Raw genomic sequence first — 24,104 nt, forward strand, 5'->3', positions numbered from 1 at the left:
ACCCTCCCCTGCAAAAGGAGAGTTCCCCAGAGAGAGTTCCCCATTTGCTCCCCAGAGAAAAGGGGACTGTAAACTTTTTCCATTCCAGCATGGGGTTTTAACACCTCCATGTCTGTAGTCTGTGCCCTGTTTGCCCTGCAGCATCTTGGAAAAAAACCCAAAGCACAAACACATTGCATTTCTGAACAGTATGTACATTCTGCTGGGGAGGAGGGAATGGGAAGGAAGGCAGGGAAGGGAGCTGTAGGACCCCAGGAAAAGCTGTTTATTTAGCAAGTCAGCTGCTGTTCCACACTCCTCTATGTGCAGGAGAATAGATTTGTAATTTCATTAATTACAGTTATTACTGGAGCCACGTCCCCTCCAGTGTAAATACCGTAAATTACCAAACACATGCAGCTGTAATTTCAACACTCTTCTCTGGTGTTAGGATTAGCAGACCTGATCTAGTGGAATATAAGATGTGAGTGAAATATAACAAAAGAGCCTTGCAAGTTGTTTTTGGTCTGAAGGCTGTCATCAGTGGGCACGGGTGGGAGGAGAGGGAGCTGTTCACAACCTTGGGTTTCACAGTTCTTAAATAACACAGGAGACTTCTGAGAAAAGATTCAGGATTGTTTTACACAGACCAAGCAAAGAAGGGAAGGTGTTTACACACAAGTGCACTAAGCAAACACCTGGGGCTGGATTTTGGGTGGATGATATTGCTTTTAATTGTCTGGCTGCTAAGCAGATTACAACCCAATAATGCCATTGAGCAGTCAGCAGTGGGAAAGAAAAGTGGGAAACACTATGCTCCTTGAGTCCTTGGTAGTTCTTCCCAAAGGCTGCTTTTGCTAGCCTTAAACAGGGTTGTTTCTGCATTTTGGACACAGTGTGAAACTGAGAGGGGGAAAAAAGCTCAATCTTGTGCTTTCAATCTCACAAAGTAATTGCCAGAAATGGGGAGAGAGTGCATTTTAAAGTACTGACAAAATCCATTTGTAGCAGATCCCTAACAATTTTGTAACAGCTGCAGCAAAGTCCCATTGTGTTACAAGCAAATTCAATGACCAAATGCTTACTACACGGCCAGGAGGATCTCTCCCAGCAGAACCAGGCACACACAAATTAGTGCTTGTTGATGTAATCAAGTAATAAAATGCCTAAATCAACACAGATCAGGTATTAGGAGGAAGAGGGACAGAGCTGGTATCAGATGAGGTGCTGCACTGTGGTGAGAGCTCTGGGTAAGCCAGCGTGGTCTGCCCTGCACCCAGCAGCTGTGGAGACAGTGTTTGGGGCTGGAAGCCACCCATCCTGGCTGGTGTCACCTTTTGATGTGTCAAGGCAGCTGGCTCTGGGAAAGGGGGAATAGAAATACACAGCAGGACACACAAAAAGGGAAATAAAGGGATTCTGGACTTGTCTCGTGGGTGCTGTATCTGCTCATGGGTAGCAGCACGGGGGACCACGAGGTGGTGTGGGGGCTCTGGGTGGAAAGGGGTCCCTTTGGGGGTGCTGGCCTCCAGGTGGGAAGGGCAAGGACAGCACCCCTGGCTGGAATGAAGAGGGCTGGGTTTTGTTTGACAAGAGCGGGTTAGGCTTTTTGACCAGAGATGCTCTACTTATCCTCACATTTTGGGCTGGGGTACGCACCATGGGAGGTGCAGAGGGCGGCATGAGCGGCGTCTGGGGCAAGCTGGATGGAAAAGGAGTGAATGTGTGCTGGTGGGTGTGTTGGTGCTGATGCGTGTGTTGGTGCTGGTGAAACTCCGCTCTCAGCAGCGGCACCGGGCCAAGTGAGGCAGCGGCCCGGTCCGAACTCTGAACCAAAAACCGGTTGTTCAGCTCTTGCCTGAGCAGTTCGTGATCTAGAGGAGAGAGAGAGAGAAAAAAAAAAGACACAGAGGCCCGTGGGCCTGTGAGTACCACAAAGACGGAGGAGAAAGAGTCAATATTCACCTGGCATTCCCTGTTTCTGCAGGTCATGCTGTGGTGGTTTTCTACGTGAGGACTCATTGGTGGAGGTAAGAGAGATGCCTGTGACAAAGTACCAATCAGAATCCCCGAATGAGGCTGGCAATACATGATTGGTTGGTTGAATGATATCAACAGGCTGGTATCTAAAGACAAGAGAGAACACCATGAGTCATCACAGCAGAAAACATCATCGGGGCTCGCCCTCGCCCGGCCCGCCCGCCCCCGCGCCCGCCCGGCTCTCCTCCCCGGCACTGCCGAGCCAGGTGTGCTGGGAGCACAGCCCAGAGGGCAGCATCACCTCTGGGGGCACACCTGAGAGATCCAGCATCACCTCTGGGGTCACAGCCCAGAGATCCAGCATCACCTCTGGGGTCACAGCCTCACCTCTGGGGTCACAGCCCAGAGATCCAGCCTAACCTCAGAGATCCAGCCTCACCTCCGGGGACACAGCCCAGAGACCCGGCCTCACCTCTGGGGTCCAGCCTCACCTCAGGGGTCACACCTGAGAGATGCAGCCTCACCTCAGGGATCCAGCCTCACCTCAGGGGATGCCTCCCAGGCTCACGGGAGCGGCACCTTCCTGCACCCCCAAGGTGCTGAGGAGTGCTCTGGAGGCCAACAGCTCACTTTGAAATGAGCAGTACTGACCTTCATCCTCTGGGTGTGTGACAGTCAGAGGCACATACACACACACTGAGAACTGACGTGTGTTAAGCTTTACAGGCACTTCACAGATAAAATTTTGGTAAGATTGGCAGTGCAATGAGATAACCATGGGTTTGGGTGGCTGGAAAATGCCTGCTTGGACATCCATCCCTGTGCCATCCATGCCTGTGCCATCTCTCCCTTCTCAGCCTCGGGGCATGCAAACAGTGACCAGAAACATCTATCCTATAAATCAAGGCCTTCTTTGCAGCAAGTTGTTCTTTTTTTTTTTTTTTTGAGGTCTTAAATAGGAAGCAGTCCTTTCCTCAATTTGTAACAGGCTGCAATTCTTGTTTATTGCCATTGCCTCCAGGCTTTTCTCCTCTGAGAAAATACAGAGGAGGAATCAGTGGGGAGAGGGACAAACATTGAAGTGGCTCAAGATCTCATCAAGGTTGCAATGACTGCTGAAACAAAATGTTCCACCATATGATGTGGCCTCTTCTCAGCATCTTCCTCTGGAACAGCAACTTGCATTGAATGTGAATGTGGTTCAGGGCAGGGGAAGAAATCTGTGCTTTAGAAATGATGTCACCAAAGACAATAAGGACCAATGTCCACTTCTCCAAAATGTCTGCTGCTATAACAATTCAATCTGTGGTTTTGCTTAAGAACTTCAAACAGGGATTAGCACCCAACATGTTATATACATTTTTTAAGTGAAGACCAACCTGTGTCCCCAGGTGTGGATGACACACACCCAGTCCTGACTGATCTACTTGCCTCTGAATTTACATGAATCCACTTCTTTCACTGTAACAACCCCTTTAAACTACAGCTCTGAATATAAGGGGCAAAAGAACACCTGCACTTTAAAGTTGTATTTCATGTTCTGCAGGGATTTCTTTCAGTTCAATTTTTACAGTAACATTAGAAATGTCTAAATCAATCACTTTCTGAAGTGACATGGTTAAGATCTTTAAAAACAGGCACTCCAATGGGGAACTTCAAGGTCTCTACTACCACTTAGAAGCCTACAATTGAAAGTGAGATTTGAAAGCAAATTTTGGGTGCCTAAGTCATTTGCTTTTCAGTAATAAATGTACTGCTAAGAGCACGTACTGTGTACTGCTACAATCCATATAATAATTAACACAAAAGCAGAAAGTATATATATTTGTGATACTGAAGTCTAAGGCTCTGGAGCAAAAGAGTCTATAATGGGTTCTCCGTGGATTGAGCAAATAAGAAAAAAAAACCATAGGCTGAAAGCACTTAGGTCCAAAACCTAACCTCTTTAGAGAATATGAGCATGATTTCACGTGTGTGTGTGTTTACACTTTTAAATCTGGCATGGTTTAAAGAAACTGAATCCTTCTGTTAGCATCAAGATAATCCACTTTTCTGGAGGGAGAGATAAAAGCAAGTTGGCAGTTTTAAGTGCTCTGATATCCAATTTCTTTAAGAGTCTGGAAGTCAGACTGATAGATTTGCAGCTGGCTCCAGCACACAGCCCTCTACCACAACTTTGGCCTCCATCAGGAAAAGAAAAGGCCTGGAGATGTTTGGAGAAGCTGAGTGGCACTTGGAGGAGTGGCTGCTTCACAGTAAGGATGGAATTGCAAAGGAATAGCCCAGCTCTGTGAGGGGCTCTGAGCAATGCCTGGATCAGAACTAAGTTCTTGTACTTGGCAGTGATGCCAGGTCCAGTCACACAGTAACACAACGAGGAGCAAGGTGCTGAGCAGCCCCTGGGACCTGCCAACACTGTCCTGTGCGCACACAGGAGCTGGGCAAGGCGCAAAAAGGTCACTCCTGCTCATGGTGCCCTCACCTTCAGCACAGGAGAGACACAGACCACTGTTTCCTCTGGGTATCCCACATCAGGGCAGCCCTCGAGCAGACTGCAGAAGCCCAGCAAGGGTTGCTCCTAAGTTACTTGTATTAGCTTTAGGTTTCAAAAGGAATAAATGCCACCAGAAGAGCATTCTTGTCTCACTCTTCAGGGCTGCTCAGCAATATTGTTTGCTCTTAAGGAAGTTTTATGTGAATGACAACAGAAGCTCCTGGCTCTGCAGCACTCTGTATTGATTTTATGATGTGCCATTTTGCAGGCATTTCATATAGTGCAGACAGAGGCATTTCACTGTCTGCAGGGTTAGACACCCCGACCTTTCCCTCCACTAACTTCGGCTTCTCCTACTTAAATTGCAGGAGAAATCCTTTTAGTAGGAGCAAGACTGTTACTGTTTCCTGGCAAGCTGCTGAATGTGAATAGGTCACTTGATCTTGCATCTCCTGAAGTTAATGGTGAAAACATACTTGCTTTCAGTGACTGCAATATCATGCTTTTAGTGAGAGCCCTGCTATTTCCTTTTGCTATGCTTTCAAAGCCTCCATAACAGTAGTCCTGCGCCTTAAACAGGGGAAGCAATGAATAGGACTCCCACAGCGCTGCCAACATCTTCCCAGCCATGTGGTTGAAATTCTAGATGGTGCCAGGGCTCCTGACAGCTGCCAGCTTTGGCCTATGTGGTCCTGTCTCTGGCAGGGAACCCACAGCACTATCGAGGTTCTCAGAGCTCACTTTGGACCCATTATTACTTTTGTTTTTTTCACTTAGACAAGCAGTAATAAATAATGAGACATTATTTAGCTCCTGGAAGCAAAAAAGGGGGATGGAAGACCATCAGATTTTTCCACAGCAAATCTGTCATTTCCTTATTCCTTTAACTGACTTCATAGGAAACAGAGAGTGTGTTTTTTGCAAAATGCTTGTCCTGTTTAATCCCTGCTGAGGTAGTTGTGGATTCAAATGCCAGATCAAAAGGAGGCCCCAGCAAGTGAAAGTTGCTGGGAAGTCTCCAGCTGCCAGGGTCTCTTCCAGGGACAGCTGTAGGCTAATGGATAAGCTATAAAGAGGGCATTTAGGGCAGAAGTGACAACAGAATGGGGGCCAGGGTGAACAAAGGAAACTTTTTAAAAGGATGCAAAGACAGTGAGAGTAGAGCAGCAGAGCTTGTCAGCTGAGCTGTCTCTGACTCGGACTGAAAGGCCACGGAGCCATGGGCACAGAGCAGCAGAGGATCCTGCTCTGCCAGCAGGATGTGCTGCTGGTCAAAGGATCAGGCAGGGGCTTCAGTGACATTCAAGTGCTCAGTTAGAACAATTGCAGAAACAGTATTTCAGTATTTTCTCACCAGTTCTAACAGCAGCAGCTTTCTTTGGAGAGGGGAGAGAGAAGGGGAGAGTGGCAAACTGTGCTTCACTTCTCTGTTAATCTAAAAAATATCTGATGATGTGGAATGCCACATTGGACAACTCATGCCCTTTACCTGAACAGGACTTTTTCTTGGTTGAAGCATTTGTTTTGAAGACTTCCTATAGGAAGCGATGTGTCTACAACCTCTCATCTGCTAAAGCACATCAATGTCTCCCACCTGTTTCAGGAGCACTGTCACAGCTCCAGCACACACCGAGGGCTCTGTGCCAAGGGATTCCACTGCCCACCAGCCAGCCCATGTCTCCACACCCTGCAGTGCATGCACGGCCCTGGAGAAGGAGGCACCTACCCGCAGGGTGCCCTGGTATCACGAGGCTGTTGGTGGGTAACGCTGGTGGAGGTGGCAGCGTGGGAGGGGTGGCGAACATGGCCGGATGGTGCTGGTGCTGCGCCTGCGATCTGAGAGAGAAGTGCGAGGTAGCAAGATTAGAGATGGACAGGGGCAGAGCTGGGCCGGAGGAATGGTGTGCTGGGATCTGCGGAGACAGGGACAGGTGCTTCGGGAGGCTGATGCTCGTTGCACTGCTAGCACTGCTGCTCCGGCTGCAGAGAGAGAGACGGGAGGGAGGGGACACAGACAGACAGACAAAGAGTGCGTTACAATACAGGACTGGAACGGTGCAAGAAATACACTCCCAGAAACAACACAACTATGGAACATTGATCTCCCCAGGCTCATGCTTTTGCTGGTCTTAATGGCAGTGGAGATAGTTAGTGAATCTTAATGAACATCTCCAGCAGGGCAGAACGGGCCCTGGGCTCTCTGGAGGGACATCTTCTCAGTGCTGCAATCCTCAGAGCTATCTGTAAGTCCTGATGAGGGCCACAGAGGCAGCTGGACTGTGCACCTTTATGGAGCCTCTGATGACCTTGCAATGTCCATGTGGATCCCTGTGACCAGAGGACACAGTGACACCAATTCCTTTTTCTGCTGCTCTGGGTGTGCAGAGTTGCACAGCACGAGTGACTGGTACTCCTCTGGTCTGCTGCACATGCGCTGTGCACTTGTAGTCACACAAGCATGCAAATGCACACCATGTTAATAATTTTTCTCATAGTAATTTGTAATTTACATCTTCTTCTATTATTATTACTCCATTGCAAGTGATCTAAGTTTTGTGGGCTGAAACACACTATCACTGCAGTTATTAGTTGTGTAACTCCCACAATACTGAATATCTGTTGCAAGCTAAATCTCAGAGAGATCTTGAATAGCTTGAAATGTTATTCATCATTTATACTATGGTGGCATTTACAAGGTAAAACAATAGAGCTTAAGTATGCAGGATACTGTGAAATACACATTAATGGCAGCTCTCTGTATTCATATTCTGACCTTTGTGCAGTCAAATATTATGCTTTAAATCAGTTTTCTCATCTTGTTTAAACTAGTCTAGCTCTTGCTTGGGAGGCAAGGCATGTTTTCTGTACCAGCAAAAACACTATACAGGTTCCAGTTGACTGACTAAACTCTTTTCTCTAAAAACATTTTATCCATAGCATTTTCACTCACCCTCCTGACTGGATGGAGGCAATTTAAAAAGCAGAGCAAAGCCTCCTGCAAGATGTGAACATGTCAGATTGAAGCAGATTTTTCAGCCCACACGGGAGCCCTGGTCTCCAGGGACACAGCATTTTCCAGTACAGATCACAGGATATTCTGAGCTGGAAGGGACCCACAAGGATCACAGTCCCAGACAGATATCCCTCTTTTGATGCTGGTGAGCCAAAAAACCTGAGGACCACGGGCAATGGAAGTATTTCTAAATATGGAACAAAGGTGTTGCTCAAACTCAAACCACCTTACATGTCTAAGTCAAGAACTAGCTCAGACAAGACCATGCAAAATTTTACTTGAAACTGGAATAAAAGGAACATGTGCCTTTCTCCAGAAGGTGTGCATTTATCCCCTCAAATTCAAATCGCAAATGCACTGCGATATTCAAATGCACTGATCCACCGCAGCTGGAAAAGCCAGCCCTGGAAGTCCAACACCCAAATCTCAGACCATCTCACCCCAGGTGAGCGCTCACCTTGCCTCCCAGCAATTCCCACCCACTGGAAACAAGCTATAGCCCCGCAGCAGCCTGAAGATGACGTGAGCACCCCTTCCCCTCTAACCTGATGTTGTTGAGTCCGTTGTGGGCCACCTGGTGATGCACTTGGTAGTTGAGGGGCGGGGGGATGTGGCTGGGGGGCTGGCTGCGCAGCTCGGGGATCAGCTGCGGCTGCGACTGCGGCCGGGGCTGCGGCTGCGACTGCGGCCGGGGCTGCGGCTGCGGCGTGAGCCGGGGCGGTGCTGGTGCTGGAATCACTGGCTCCTTCTTCAGCAGCGGGCTCGCTCTGGCACTTGACGTGGGCGCTGAGGAGGTCGAGGTGACGACGGCAGCAACAGGCTGGGGGCTGGGGATGGGCAGGGCGAAGGGCACGTCGGTGCTCAGCTCCCGGCTCCGCTCTAGCCCAGACACCTTTGGGACATTGGCTGCTTTCGCTTCTGGCTTGTCATTCAAGGTGGGACCTTGTGGAGCAACGAGAAAGAGAACAAAGTGCGTGCTGAAAGGTTTGTGTTTCTCTCTGAGCTTGGTAGAACATGTGCCTGGGAAAAAACAAGTCATGTTTCAGCTCGTGGGAGCGCCGTGGGAGCGCTGCTGCTGCAAGATGGATGTGTGTTTGAGTCTGTCCTTCCGCTGTCCTTGACTGGCCAGTCCACAGAACTTCCAGCATGTGTGCAAGGGACTGAGCTGTCATTAAATGAACGCTTGCTACAAAGAACACACAGCTTTGGGACTTCTTCAGGGGCCCGAGGTTACGTACAATAGGAGTGTGAACATGTCTCAAGTTCAATGCTGCAGTATTTCCTGCTCAATGTAAGTTTCATGTTCATGAGACACAGGCCTCATCATTAAGACATTTCATTTTCTCAATGCTCTTTCAAGGTAACCCACATTGGATTTAGGCTCAACTCCAGCTCCAACACACCAGGAGCCAAGCATCAATTCTTAATCATAACCCTACCTGTCTTCTAGAGTGGAGACTACCTGGGATCTCTGTAGCCAAGGATGGGACAGCTCTGCAGAGAAGCTGTGACACTACTGTCCCCTGGCCACACACTTGTGTGGAAGAACAGAACAGAGAACACTGGGAAAATCCAGTCAGAAGTTCAGTGGCACCCAAATGTAGTTCTGCTCACCCTAATCAGTGCAAACATCTGTATTCTTAGCATGCTGAAACTATCAGGAATGCTGCAACCTTGCAAAATGCACCAACAGAGAGAATTCCATATGGAATCTCTCCTTCTCTGGTGCCAAATCCTCCTATTTTTCATAATTAAGCTAAACAAAGCATCCCAAAGAGTTAAAAGGCTGCAGAGGAAAAAGGGAGGAAAGAAGAGATATATCAGATCAAGCAGTATCCAAAAGGTTGAAGACAACTGAAAAGACCAACATGAAAGCAATTCAACTCCCACTGTAACTCCCTTTTCACCCTCATCTGTGTATCCTGAAGTGCACACATACCCACAATTACAAGAAAAGCTCTCCATGGGCTACCAGGTTGTTGGTGTGTTTCACACACATCCCACTGTGCACACACAGCACCTCTGACTTCCAGGAGACGCTTTTGTTACCCACCAAAACGTGCTGGGGGCTGCCGGCATCTCGCTGCCTTGCAGACACGCAGGAGATGCCACCTACACTCACTAACGTGCTCCCACCACCCTCACAAACAAATTCCACCTTTGAAATCCTCCCGCCTCATCAAAGCACCGAGCCAGTTCCTGATGTGGGAGGGTGTGGAAATAACACACAGCACACGCCGTGAGCTAATTCTGGCCGTGCAGCAGCTCTGGCCAGCGTTTGTGAGCCAGCCCCTGCGAGGACAGAGCCCCAGTGCCACCGTGGTGGCATCAGGTGGGAGGAGGACGTCACTGAATCAGAGCCTGCAGCACAACCAGCTCGTGCTCTGTGCCCACAGTGCCCACGTGGTGATGGCATCTCCTCCCCTGAGATAAAAGGCAGCTTCCCACACTGCTTCTGGCTCTGCCTGCGCTCTCACCACTGCACCATTTTCCCCAGCTATCAGTCACTCAGCTCATCACTGTGTGTGTATGAATTCAGAATGCAAGAAGCGGACAAATGGAAACATATGAACTATATTTATCAGCTGAAAACGTCTTGAGGTCTTGGGGCCTCAAACCCACAAGTAACAGGAGCAGAAGCCTTTCCAAACACCAGTGTTTTGGCTGGCAGCAAGTACTATCAACACTGTACTTTCCAGCACCTTATACATCTTTACAGGTTTGACACAATGTCTGGAGATCCTAAATTAATCTCTACAACAAATACAAGCCTCTCGTTTCAGTGAATTTCTTTACCAAATATGAATTCATGCATCGCAGGTAACCTGGTTGTGTGCCATAGCTAGACTGGGTTCCAATGCTATTCAGAATTTATTTTTGAAGTAAAATTCTCAATGCTTTTGCACATCATTATTTTTTATAATATATTTGTAAATTTTCCTCAGTTTTTACTGCTAACAGTTGAAAAATTGTCATTGCCTAGTCAAGCCAGGGCTCCCCACACTGCATTTTGGAGCAAGTGTGTTCACAGCTGTAGATTCCACTATTTTTCAGGAGCTACCCATTAAAAGCAATTGGGTTTCATTCCTGAGCATAGGTTTCCTCAGAGCCCATTAGCTCTTTGCATCCAACAGGCCTCCTCCTACAGAGTTAAACTTCATATTGTGTAATTATAGGCAATGTAGACTAATGGTGTATATTCAAAACACACTGGCACCACGAAAGTTAGTTGAGTAAAAAGTCAATTAGATCCAAAACAAATCAATAAAGTCCCACATTAAAAGCAGCTGTTTGACCAGTTTTATGTGCAACTATTGATTCCCTGTGGTTTCAGCATTAGCTCTCATTTGCAATTTTCTCAAAGCAAAAGCTCAGTCTCCCTCGCTGACTGAATTGACCAGGCAAGCCTGGTTGTGCTAGTTGGTACCAGGGGTACACAACAATTCCTGCTGCCAACTTCCATCTCTCAGGATGCAGTACCACAATGTTTTTACATTTCATTCTCGACAGCAGTGAAAATATCCACATGCCAGTTTCCCCCTCGCCAGAAAAGCTACAGGCACGAGTGGGAGTATCCTCTCTCCTTTTGCAGCCATGTTGCACAAAAGCAGAAGCACAGAGAAGGGAAATATGTGCTGTGAATTCATGGGCAAGAGGGGAAAAACATCTGAGAGAGCAGCCCCCAAGCCTCCTCAGCCATACAGAGGAAGGGGAGAATCCCAGTGTTTGGTGACTTTGTCATTTTTCCTCCTGATGGCTGCAATGCACACATGGAGGTCTCTGAGCTATCTTTCCTGAAATCCCTCAGAAAGTTAACCTTAATGATTTTAATGAGGGATGTTGCCCATTCTGATCAGGATCTTGGACTTTGTAGTTTCTCTGCAGGACACTTGAATATCCCCCCTAAGAGAACTACACTCCTGCATGCCCAAGCTCTGACCAGCCTGGCTGCTGCTCACATATGGAAACATCCCAAGGAAAGCAACAAAATACTCCCTTTTGTGCAAGCTGGATCAGGTTGCATTGAGATCCTTTCAGAAATTTCTGTTCTTGGGCTGCTGATCCAGCCCTCCTGAGCAGATGGACCCAGGGAGCTGAGCACAACTGCCCCAACAAAAACACAGACCCACCCGACCACTCCACTACGTTCTAGAGGCAAAAATGTGTTTATTTTTACCAAGTCCTAGAGTAATTTTCTTGCTTAATGATAACAGGCTGAGCCAATTTGCCTAAGACTTGACAGTCAGCTCCAATAATTCAACCTTAATTAAACCTGAACGCATGTCAGTTCAGCTTGTCCCTTCACAGGAAATCTGACATTTGTAATGATTCATGCTCCAGCCATGCTATGGGAAGGCTGGATCACATCTGCCACTCTCCTCCATGCACAGCACTACCCCTTTTGAGAATGCCAACTTTTGTTTATTTTCTAACCAAACACCTTGGACTTCTTCCATTGAGAGGTTTTCTTAAATGAACAGACAGTGAAACATGTCTTGATCTCAAAGGGATGAATGATGACTGAGCGTGAGAGACAGGGAAGAAAAGGCTGAAACTGCTCTAACAAGAAAAAAACCCCAACAACCTGGGACTGGTAATTCTTGCCTCCCTGATCGACTAATTTGTTCATTTGGAGTGTTGCAAAAGGTTAACCTCCCTACGTCTTGGGCTACATCCAATTCCAACTTCAACTGGTAAAGAAGAAAACTTCACAATTTTTAAAAGCACAGAGAGCTTCAGCTCCTGCTGTGTAAATCTGCAGGAGCCGGAGGTGAAGTTTAAGGGAAACCCCGAAGTCACCAGCAGCTTAAACTACTGTATAAAGTGTGCTCCAGGAGGAGTTACCCAAAGCTGAGGGACCATCAGCAAAGAGCCCATCTGGAAGTTCCCTGAATCCTGGATCGGGCTGCAATAACCATGCCCTGCCCATCCCCAATGCTGCAGAGGGTGACATGCCTGCCAGTGTGTAGCTACACAGCACTGCAGCCCAGGCACAATACAGAACGTCCCAGACACAAATTAAACCTTTCTGTTACAGGAATTTGCTTTCAAACTGATTAAGAGTAGCTCAAGTGCAAGGGATTAAACATGTAAAGGCTGCTTTGAGATCTCCAATAAGCAGTTACTGTGTTATACAAACAGTACTTAGGGCAACAGCAGTTCCAGCCCTGCCTCTTGCTCTTTGCAAGCTGCTGGTTGCTGCTGAAAGGGGACTGTCAACACACTGTACAATGTGATTGGAAATAATCTAATCTTGCTTGCACGCCTTCCCTTTGTCTCTTGGAAAAAAGAAAAGTGGAGTCATTCAGACGTCTTTCTGCAGCCTCCCTTGTTGCATTCAAACAGCAAGGGTGATGGGGTGATGTGAGAAAGAAATTCCTCTCCTACATCCATCAATGACATCTTTACCAATGGCAATTTCCCAAGAAACACAACAGCCACCATCTGTAGCCCATCTATCCACCCTGTACATATCCTTGAAAACAGACACAGGCCAGACTGGCTGTGGTGAACCCTGCTCCATATTCCAGCAAGAAACACTAGAAAAGCAGCACCACAGGAATTACACATGGCAAGGAGCTGAGAATTTCAGAGTGAGTTCATGAGTCCCAGGGAAGAGTTTTGAAACATCAGCAAGGGGAAAGAGTAAAGAAGAGCAGGACTTTCCAGCAGGAGGTCAAAACAAAGAAATAACTAAATAAACGTCAGTAAACATTTTTTTAGTTTTTTTTTGTTTTTGTTTTAATTATTTTAAATTGAACTTTTAGGCTGCTGCATAACGTATTGTTATATATGTTATCATGTATTGTATGTATATGGAACATATAATAAGCAGAAGAGAGAATAAAGCATTTTGCTTTGACAACGATAACACTGATGCTGGTAGAGTGCTTACAAGTGAAAATCAATATTTAAGTGCTAATTCTTTATCCCTAGATGGCTTTTGCTTTTATATAAATGGCTTTTTCATTGCATTTTAGGAGAGTAGCACTACTTAAGACTTTAAGCGATTAGGCTGTTTGCAAAGGTAAGGCAAGCAGAGCTACAGCACAGAAGCTCCCCAACAAATGGAGCACAGAGTTCCTCCACCTATTCTAATGCAAATCAGCTCAAGATAAGACATAAAGACGTGGGACTTGCACATAAAACTACTGTCTGGAAGGGTCCGTGGTGTGCAACACGATGATTTTTAACATTACTGAGAAGCAAAGGCCTAGTTTCCATCACAACAGCAGTACTGCACATCAGGCTGTGTCAAAACAATGTTCTCCTGTGCCATGGGCTCCCTCTGAACATCACAGGCTCCTGGTGGATTTTCCACAAAAAATGACAGAGTTTTCTCACAGAGCAAAGCAAACTGAGTGTGAGCACAAGCCCTTGTGCCCGGCTCTGAACCCGTGTGTTGCAGAGCTGCCCTTTGTTCCCACTGTGGCTCCCACAGCATTCCCAAGGCCAAGTGAGGAGCTCTTCCCAGCCGGCCTGGGCCCGTCCCCCATCACTCGGCTCGTTTGTACAGAGCTGTCTGTCAGGGCACATCGCCCGCTGCAATCTGAAACACCCTCCCAACAGCTGCCACTATCAATTACTCTCCCAGGCAGCCCTGACTATCAGGAAGAGAACTGGAGCGAGCACTTGCCAGTTTTAATAAACTGTGTTGCCCAAGTCATTTAACCTGCTAGATTGCTGTATGCTGGGGCTGTAACAAGCCTTCAGCTTTTCAACCTAGAAGAAAGCAACAGTGGCAAAAAGCTGTCAGTTTGGTCCTCAGAATTAACTTCCAAGGGTATCTTCCCCCTCCCTCCGTCCCGAAGCGCCCAAGTTTAAAAAGTGAAATATCTTCGAGTCATTTTCATAAGGTCACGACACAGAAAGCAGCTCTCATTTTTATCACAGAGCCAGAAACTCCCAAGAACGAAGGGCTGATGTGCTCCACGATTTCCACATTAGGGGCACACCTGGGCAGAGAGTTCCTCTCTCCTGCACCCACATGGACACATCCCATGGGCACTCCCCAGAGCCAGCTCTGGGTCACCAACACCCAACAATGATGAAACCCAAGGGCTTCAGGGTACCCCAAACACCTTTGCAATCCCCCACTCTCAGTATAATTAAAGTTTCTCTCCCAACCAAAACCTCAAGAGTGGCAAATTTACATTTACTTTGATTCTTCCAGAGCTGATAGGAAAGATTCCCTAAAGAAATACCGTTTAAAATTAAAACACTTCCATCCAGATGAGTGTTTTCAGTCTATGGCTCACATATATACCAAGATGTTTGTGAGTGTTAATAAGAAAAGGTCTGCCATCACTAGAATTAATCTGAACATAGGAATCTGCTGTCCACCAGAAAGCTTACTGGACTCTACAAATCAAAAAGAAAATTCAAACACACCACACTGCATGTTTTCCTCGGCCAGCTCTGTAGATAAGAGCCTTTGTTGAGAGAGCTTGAAGCACAGAAAGCTTTCACCCCCTCCTGCAGAAACTGAGGAGCAGCAGCAATAAGATCTATGGACTTGATGACTATTTGCTGCTCTATGGTTCTTTAATGGGATGTTTTATTCCTAGAGATTTGGGAGCTTTCCATGCTCTATCGAGGCATGTTAGCTGTAAGCATGCATGATGACACACCAAAGCTGCAGGAGCTGAATGAAAATGGGTGCCAAACACAAGGATTGGGGCCACAGCATAAAGAAGAAGGATCACCATTCAAATCCCCCCAAAGTAAGTCACACTGCATTTTCCTAGCAATGCTGCTCTTCTGGCAATATCTCAATGCAAAGCTGGAACTGGATTTGCAGCTAAATCACCTACTGTGGATGCTGGCGTTGTAATGAGATTGAAAGTTTCATACAGGCTTTTTAATCCAGGGCTATAATGCTGGATCAAATGGGTTAAATCTCTTCAGCAATGCTCCTAAGCAGATGCTGAATGCCTACAAAGCAGTGACGTAGGAGCCACTCTACTCCCCTGGACAGAAAACATTGTTAAAGCTTCTTGTAGCTGTATACTAAAGGTGTGTTTGTCTTGTTCTGTTTTTAATGTGTGATGGCCTCTTGTACACCTAATCTGAGTGACAGACAAGCAACAAGGCAAAAAAGTTATTTAAAAGACACTCCCCCAACATGAAAGCAAGCAAGCACACATCCTCAGCTCCAGCTGCAAGCTTTTTAACAGACAGAACTGTTATAAACCAAGGAATCTTTTGATTTTAATTAGGCAAACAAGGGCAAATAATAAACCATCAACTACTACATTACCAGAGAAAATGTACTACTTTTGCTGTTTGAAATCCATATCGATTCCCATCTAGCCTGCGAGTGAGTTATTAATCACTCCAATTAAATCATGAACACAGGTCTTTACACTGAAATTGAACCCCCACCAATAGATCGATAGCTCAAACTTCCAAGAGCAATTACTGCTCAGCATAATAGAGCAGCTTGTAACACAGAGCTCCATGCAGACCACAATTCTCTCTGTCATATCCTTCACAGGCAGTGCAAACAAACTGGGAAAAGAAAGATTTTATAACTATTATTTTCAAAATAAACAGACATCTGCTTAGAGTTACCTAATCTCTCACATCACAGAGGCAGATCTGCCAAGGTCACATTGGAGACATGATTACATTTTTTCACAATTTGTTATTCTAGCAAAGCCCTGATAAGATTGAACTATTGAAGTTCACACTCTGGTTTAATTTCAAGAGGTTAAATGCCAAATCCTTTTCTTATTGCTACAAGGAAGGGATCTGCCAGGCTGCATAATACCCTGTGTGGGCTAAGACAACAATTTTGTTTCATCTGCACAGTCTTATGAAGGTTTTGATTCTTTTTTTTTAAATGACATCAGAGAGCTCCAAGCTCCCAAAGAACGATTTAAAGTAAAATCAGAAAGTGAGGCTGCTCCGGAGGAGCGTCAGTGACCTTTCGGATCTTCCAGCCTGGAGAAGTTAAGTCAACGTCTGGCTGAGAAAGCACACTTGCTAACCAAAACCAGAAAAAGGCAAGAAAGAACATTCTGAAAAACCAGATCATCTCTGCTGGGAACAGATGATTGTCCTAACCAGTCAAGCATATGCAGGGTCACAAAATCCCCATCTCTGCCCTGGAAGACAACTGATGCCTGTCCTGAAGCAAGGAAAGAACTGTCCGTGCTCAAGCTCTGGCTCTCTGTCCTTTCCAGGTGAGATATGTTTTCCTGAGCATCTTCTGACAGGCTGGCCCCTTCCCACAGCCCTGGAGCCCAATCCATCACCCTTCATTAGGGGAGCTATTGGCAGCCAATTAAGTGGTGATGGACCCACACCACAGAGCTAATCAAGGTGAGTTCATAACTCATCCTTCAGCCCCTGCTTCCCCTTGCTGGCATGGAAAAATGCACCAGATCAGGCACCACAAGAAAACAGCAGGCAGAGGGGGCAGTGTTAATGCTGGGGTCTTACCATGGCTTCCCATCACCAGGCAGCTTTTACCAAAGGAAGGCAGGGAAATTATCTATTCCCCACTGCAGCAGAGCCCAAAAAACAGTTTTCTTCCTCCCTAAAGGGTGGCAAACAGATTTGTTTAGAAACAGACCCAGTGAGAGAGACCTGAGTGAGGTCCATGCCTGATGTTATGGCTGGAGCTGTGAGAATGCAAAGTTGTGCTGCAAAGTGACAGAGTCTCTGCTAAGCAGGAACTGAGAGGAGAGACCGACCGTGCACAAATTAGCAAAATCCCATCTTGTTTGTTTGTTATGTCCAGCTCTCACAGCTCAGTAGCTGCTGTCACATTAGTGCTCATATGCTCATAATTTGTGAAAACAACACTTGAGGTCGAGAGCTTGTCAAGTGGGGCCACAGCTTTCCAACCAGCAGCTCCCCATACATACCCTGCATTCTCCCACTGCCCTCCCTCTTCATCCCCAGGCACAAGGAGGCCCCTTTCAGGCAGAATCCGTCCATGGATTCTGAATCCATGCTGCTACTAAATCCCTCCATGGATTCAGCAGCAGCACATTGCCACCCTAAACCAACATGTTCAGCCCAATTGCCTCCATTCTAATAGCAGCTGTGAAGAAACAACTCTTTCCAATAACTTGGTTGAGAATGTAGGGTCAAGATGAAGAGAAACTGGAAGAATTTTCCTGCAAGTCTAAAAGCAATTCTCTTTGCCTGGTCAAAATCCAGCTACTGACCTGCTGGGATGGCATCTTAAGAAAAAACTGAGGTCTTAAACCTAACGGACTAAATAAATCCAACAATGTTTCCAGTTGCATCATGGATAATTAAAATATTTAAGGGACAAGCTGCAAGTTGTTAATCAGGGAACATTTATTTGAATGGTGTGTGCCCTTTGGATTTGGTCCCTATGGCAACCAAAAATTCACTCCAAAAGGATATGCTGGAAGAAGCATGTCAGGAGCTGCCTCAACATTTTAATTCACAGAGTGAGCAATGAATAAATACAGCTACTGACAGCACAGGCAAAAAAATGTTTGTAAACAGCATCAGGAAGTCACAGATGGCCTTTTGCTTTTTAAGACTGAAAAAGTTCACTCTACCTCTAAACATGCCTACTATCAAGAAAACTGGACTGTGTTGCACATGAATCACAGTTATTAACTACTGACAACAAAAATTCTAGAACAGAGGAGCTTTCCTTCACTTCAGTTCTCAACCCTTGATTTTTTGTGATAGTGTTTCCACTCTTCACATTGGAAGGTGCTGCATTCTCTTAAAAATCTTTTCTGTCCCACCTGGTTCAACAGGAGCCCCAGTTGAGAGAACACAACAGCATGTGAGGGATGGCTTTGCAGAATGCTCCATAAGGAAAATGTGAGGGATGATTGGTTTTCCCTCCTAAACAGGAAAGAGTGGTTTGGTATGCCATAAGGGAAAGAAAAGAACACTTCACTGCACTGCAGAAGGCAAACTCCTCCAGCATGATCTCAGTGTGTGAGGTGCAGCTGCAAAGCTCCTTCCAGCTCTTTCCTTTGATGAAGTGTGAATTCTTCAATGGGCAGCAGAAATTCTGGAAATATTTTAGTGCTGGATATGCTGGAGGATAATGGATGACCTGGCATCCAGTGAGACCTAACAGAGGAACACTGTGCCGTGCATTGGAATGGAATCACACCCTATTAATGAAAAGGTGCTCTTGAATCTCCTCTTGTGTGAGGCTTTATGGCTGTGGAAAAAAGTCTTATGAGGCTGGAGGGTGCAAGGCACCATGGACTGCTGCAATGTCAGCCTGGATGTGCAAAAAGTCTGGAACAGTCACCCAGCATTGCAAAGCCAAATGTGTGCTCCACACTCCTCTTCCCACTGACTCCTTGGGGTCCCTTTCCATCCACTGCAGTGGCCCTGCAAAGATCATCAAGCACAACAATTTCCACAGGGCTGCTGGATGGAATCTGCTGCAGGCTGTCAAGGCCATGGAAAACCCTTGTGACCCTGACATGCATGAGAATACTCATTGTAGGGAGGGAAGTCATTCACTGCCCTACTGAGGCATTTGGCTTTCTTGGTGTCTGGGGTCTGCAGGAGCCCCAAAACCACACAGCTCAGAGCTCTCCCACTGCCCAGGCAGAGCCACAGCTCTCACAATCCCCACGTCACCCTCTGAGCTGGAACTGGGCAGGCACTGCCACATCCAACCTCTCCACAACAAACAGGGACAGGCTCAGACCTCTGCAAAGATAATCACAGGAATAGTCTGCTCTGAAACTGCTGCACATTTTCATTTCAATATTGGGTGAAAAAAAAAGAGACAAGTAAGTATGTGGGCTTAGCCTGCAGATACTTTTCCGAGACAGTAATTGCTGCATAATTCATAATCTTGTTTTTACATGTTTGCCATGTGTACCAACAATCCCACTGAAATCACTCTAAATTTTTCCTTCAAGTCCTCTCCATGTCACAGTTTTTCCAAACTGCACACACACAAACATGCCTAGAGTCCAGCACTAAGCAGTTACTTGGGTTTGGCAAATTCCTGTATTCCCAGATTCTTGCACATTAGGAGAGGAAAGTGGGGTCTAAGCTAATTCTTGAGAGTCTCCACTCCCCTTTAGCACAGCAGACATCACCATTCACTCATTAAAGCTGTATTTTCTTTCAAGCAGTTCTCTGTGAAGTCAGAATTGAGAGTTGCATCTCTACCCAGAGCCACCTGGCTCCCCATCAACTGCAGATCCCAGAGTCTGGAGGAGTTCTGCCCTCTGCACAGGCAGGGCTCAGAAATACAAGTATCTGCAACCGATAGGAAATCTTAGCCCAGTAAGAAGCAATTCAAAGAGAAAAAAACCCAAAGAGGCTCACAGGGAAGTGCAGTGATGCAGTTCCTCATCTCAGCCCTGCAGCAATGGTTTGGGGTATTTTTGCTCATATTAAACTAACTGGAGATGACATCACAGATCCTTGCAGGGAGGGGAAATGCATTTCTTCAAATGGACCTCAAAATGGTTAATCAATTCAACGAGTACAAATGAAATGCCTCATCTCTCAAGGGGCAGAATGCAAGGGCTGGTGCCACTGGTTTTGGTTTTGAGGACACAATATGGTTTTGTTTTTGAGGACAACACTCCAAAGTGCCAGCAGTTGGTTTCAGGGAAAACCACCTCCTCCCACATTAACATATTCATTTGCAAAATCTATCACATATGTTGCGTGCAAACTGGCTGAGAGCTGATTCAGCTCTGACAGCATGAGAGCCTCTAGCCCAAATATCTGAAAGTAATGAAATCCACACCATCCCCCTGATTCCTCACCCTAGCAGAGAAGTGACCTATATTTGCTTTGCACTGTCAGTGCTCCCAGGAGACAGAGAATAGTAGCACTGGTCCATGCTGGGCTTGGGGACCTCAGAGTGGGGAAATTGTCACAAGAAAAACACAAACAACAGGGCTTTTGTTACAGGTTATGCTCATGGCTGATGGCAATGACTGGGCTATCACATTCTACCTTATGGTCACTCCACAAACAGCAATGAGGCCAGGAGGGACACTGCACCCATTATTTTATATATAGAGATGGGAAGCAGGGGAAATTATGGAACAATCTCACAGACAGCAAGTACTCCTGTGTTTTTGGAGGAGTCAGCCCTTTGTTTTGCAGGCAGGCTGGCTCTGAGCTGGGCTGTTCCCAACAAGCTCTCAGCCTGCCAGAGGCTCAGAGAACCTGCTCTGAATGACTATATTTCTTCCCATGAATTTGTTAAAACCAAAGCCAGATTCCCCTTCTGCTGGGTGCTGCATGTTTCTGAAAAATCCTGTTCTCTTTTAAGGCTGAACACAGCCATGAGAGGCAGGAAAGCAGTAAAGATATTCCTCATTATGAAAGGAGGAAAAAGACACCGAGGGAGCAGCCAGCCTCTCCAATGCCATGCCACATCTCTGGGGACTGAAGCTTTTCTGCATCCACAAGATAAATCCACCTTCTCCCCCTGTTCCCACAGCAGCAGAGAACAACTCCCCAGTTACCAGTGCTGGATGCCAGTAAAGGTCTCCCTTTTCTTCCTTGTGTAAGGCATTTCCCTCCCCTTCATTTTATAAATTACCAGAACAGACATTTAAATGTTCAAGAATAATCTTAACAGAGTATTCATGCCTTGGGCATTTTCATGCTCTACAAGGAGTGAAACAAAAGGGCCTCATTTAATACCTCACTACAGCATTCCCTATTCCTGCTCTTCCCTTGTGACTCTCCAAAGGCAAACCCTCAGTGGTTCAAGGCTCCCCACACACCCCATCCCTCCCTTCTCCCTTTTTAAGATGAGCTTCTAAAGCAAATCTTGCTGGCTGACAGGAACAGGTGGTAGGAATCCTTCAAAAGGAGAGAAAAACCATTTGTAACCAATAAAAGGGGAGGAAAATTCTGATTCCTGTGGTTTTACTGAGCAGCCCTGGGAGCTGCTGGGATGGCAGGCGCACCCTGCGTGCCCTGTGCCCCCTGGCACCCAGCCCTGCAGCTGCAGGACAGCAGGATGGACATCCCTGGGGTGCCAGGGAGGCTCAGCCTGCTTTGTGGGGGATTTCAGGAACACTGCACAGCTCCAGAGCCTGATGGGGCAGGCTAAGGGCTGAGCCTGTCTTCTGCTCTGGATTTGAGATCTAGCTTTACAAAACCAGCAAAAGCCTCTATCCTTTTCAAACACATAGAAACCATCCAACGTTTGAACAAAGTTTTGTGCTAGATCAAAAAGCCAGACCTGCAAAACCCTCCTTGGGGCTTTGCTTTTATTCTTCAGCAAAACCCCTCTACAGCAACTTTCTGATCTTCAGCCTTGGAGAGAAACATCACAAAACACTGAGGTGAACAATATACCTTAATCTCTGTCTGCCTTACACCTGACAGGTACAGAAGTCTGACTCGGACAGGACCCCCAGGACATGGCTGGAAAGGCTGGGCTCACTGTGTGGCACCTGGAGCCAGCAGCTCTGCTGGAAAGAACTGCAGCCCAGGACTGCAGCTCGCTGCCCAGCTCCCCTCCCCAGCCCTGCCATCCTTTCTGCTTCCCTTATTGTCAAAACTGATGAGGGGAGAGGCGACAAGCTGGAAAGGCACGGCCAAGGCTCAGAGCGAGCATTCAAAGCGCCCCTGCTGTGCTCCAAAGTGCTGCTGTGGCTGCTCCCTGTGTGCAGGGAATCAGGATATGCTCTCCAGTCCAGCTACAGGCAAAGGAGGCAGAGCAATAGATGTGCTTTCTGCTGAGACCTCAGGTATTGCTTCTCTCCTGTATTTGCTGGCAAGCACAAGGTGCAAAAACATCCATCCAAATGCTGGAATCCAGGTTTATCTGGATGTGATCTAAGGGATACTTCACTATGATGTGGCCAATGCAGTTGTTTGTTCAAGAGTTAAAAAGAAGAGATATTTCTTCCTATGGAGGAGGACCAGGAAATTAAACCTGGACTTAGCTCTTCCTCCTTTCTCATATGGGTTTCTCTCCACAAGGAGGGGGTGGCAGTGGGTTTGAATGTTCCCCAAATGTGATTTCCCTTTCCTCCACAAGAAATGTATTGAGAAAGAGGTCTGAAGTCCTCGCAGTCTTCTCCAGATATGCCACATTTAGAAGCTCTGGAGTTCTCCCCATATCTTTGGTTCCCCATATCAATTTTGCCTGTTCACAGCCTGGAGTTATGCCCATCCCACCCCATGCACTGCACATACATTTGGTGAAACTCCACCACTGACCAGCTTTTCAGCAGCCAGCCCCACACCAGGGCCAGAAAGTCCATTTAGTTAAGACTACAAAACCCAACACACTCCATTTACAGAGCCTGGAACAGCCCTGCAGTATTTACATCCCTCCCAAAGAACCACAGAAACATTCATCACTGTACAGTCACGCTCTACTTGTCACACACCAGCCCTGGCATCCTGGAGAGGAGAGGACTGTACTACAAACAACGCCCGCCTCAATACCTCTGGGGTATTCAGCATGTTGTGGCTGCACTGAATTGGTTCCTGACCAGAAAAGAGAACACTTTCTTCAATCACCCTGTAGAAATGTTTTCCTTATGGGCAAACTTCAGAAATATCCACCGCCTGATACTGAGGTTGGTTTTTCTAAGAGCTAAGGGTCGTAAAGTAGCCACGTGTTTAAACAAGAGGTCATTATCCACCAGCACCAGGGTTCAGTGCAAGCTTCTGAGCAAGAAGCAATTTGAAAATAGAGCTGTTAAAGCAGTAACAGTAATTTAGTGTAATTTAAGTTTCTGTTTTACTGATTTTTCTGGCTAAGATTCATAGTGCTATCAAATTAGCATCTGGTTATCTTGTTGAGGGGAGTGAAGTCAATAGTCTAACAGGCCCATTTTGCTTCTCTTTACTGCTGCAATTGTGTGACTTCACTGATACTAAGGCCTGAAGGCAAAGGACAAGGACAGTGCCCTATGGCAGATGCCAAGCTCCTATTTTGTGTGTGATACAGCACAGTCCAACAGATGAGATTTCAGACACAGAAATCAGAATAAACTATTTCAACTCAAGGTGCCATAATACCAAAGGCTTAACACTAAACTTATTAGCTACCACCCAATTAGGAAGTGAGATTTTTCAACGGCATGAAGTCACCAAGAGATTGAGAGTTTGACCAAACCTTTAAAAGCTTTCTAGCAGTTCACCTGCATCAAAACCTGGCAGCATTTCAGGACCAACAGAACCATACAGCAATGTTTGTTATTCAAGGAAAAGTGCTGTCCTAAATCTTTGCAGAGAAATCTGCTTTACCCAGTACCAACCTCCTCAGTTCTCTCCAGCTTCATCTACCCAGTGTGGTATGAAGAGAAGCTCCTCCACACCCTTCCTTCCCCTCCACCTCTGGACAGCACATAATTTTCAGTGTTGGTTTGTTCTGCCCTTGGCATTCCACATTGCCACATTGGTCAAACCCACAGATGGGAGGAAAGATGCCTTTCCAAGCCCACCTCTGGAAAGATGCAGCTGTGGTAGGAAAAGCCCTGCAAGCTCCCCTTGTTCCCTCTGAAACCCAAGGAGAAGAGATGAGCAGCACATTTGAAATTAATTACAGCAAAACCTACGGCATTGTTCTCTCCTCCCCTTCCTTTTCCCCTGACCCCCCCCTCATTGCAGGGCTTTCACTGGAACCTCTGTGGCGTGTATATTTTCCTAAAGCTGCCAGGGCCAGAA

At 46.6% G+C, this 24,104-nt stretch overlaps 1 protein-coding gene across 1 annotated transcript in view; it reads right to left on the reverse strand.

The window, feature by feature from the left end:
- FBRSL1 (fibrosin like 1) overlaps positions 1 to 24,104 on the reverse strand; it is a 495,799-nt gene that overhangs the window by 18,015 nt on the left and 453,680 nt on the right. The window contains exons 8-10 of the mRNA XM_058816540.1: positions 8,012 to 8,408; positions 6,180 to 6,433; positions 1,639 to 1,853 (exon numbers count right to left, since the gene is read on the reverse strand). Of these exons, the coding sequence (XP_058672523.1) occupies positions 1,639 to 1,853; positions 6,180 to 6,433; positions 8,012 to 8,408 (866 nt within the window). The remainder of the gene's footprint in view (positions 1 to 1,638; positions 1,854 to 6,179; positions 6,434 to 8,011; positions 8,409 to 24,104) is intronic.

Source organism: Ammospiza caudacuta, chromosome 18 (genome assembly GCF_027887145.1).
Source record: "Ammospiza caudacuta isolate bAmmCau1 chromosome 18, bAmmCau1.pri, whole genome shotgun sequence".
Lineage (NCBI taxonomy): Eukaryota > Metazoa > Chordata > Aves > Passeriformes > Passerellidae > Ammospiza > Ammospiza caudacuta.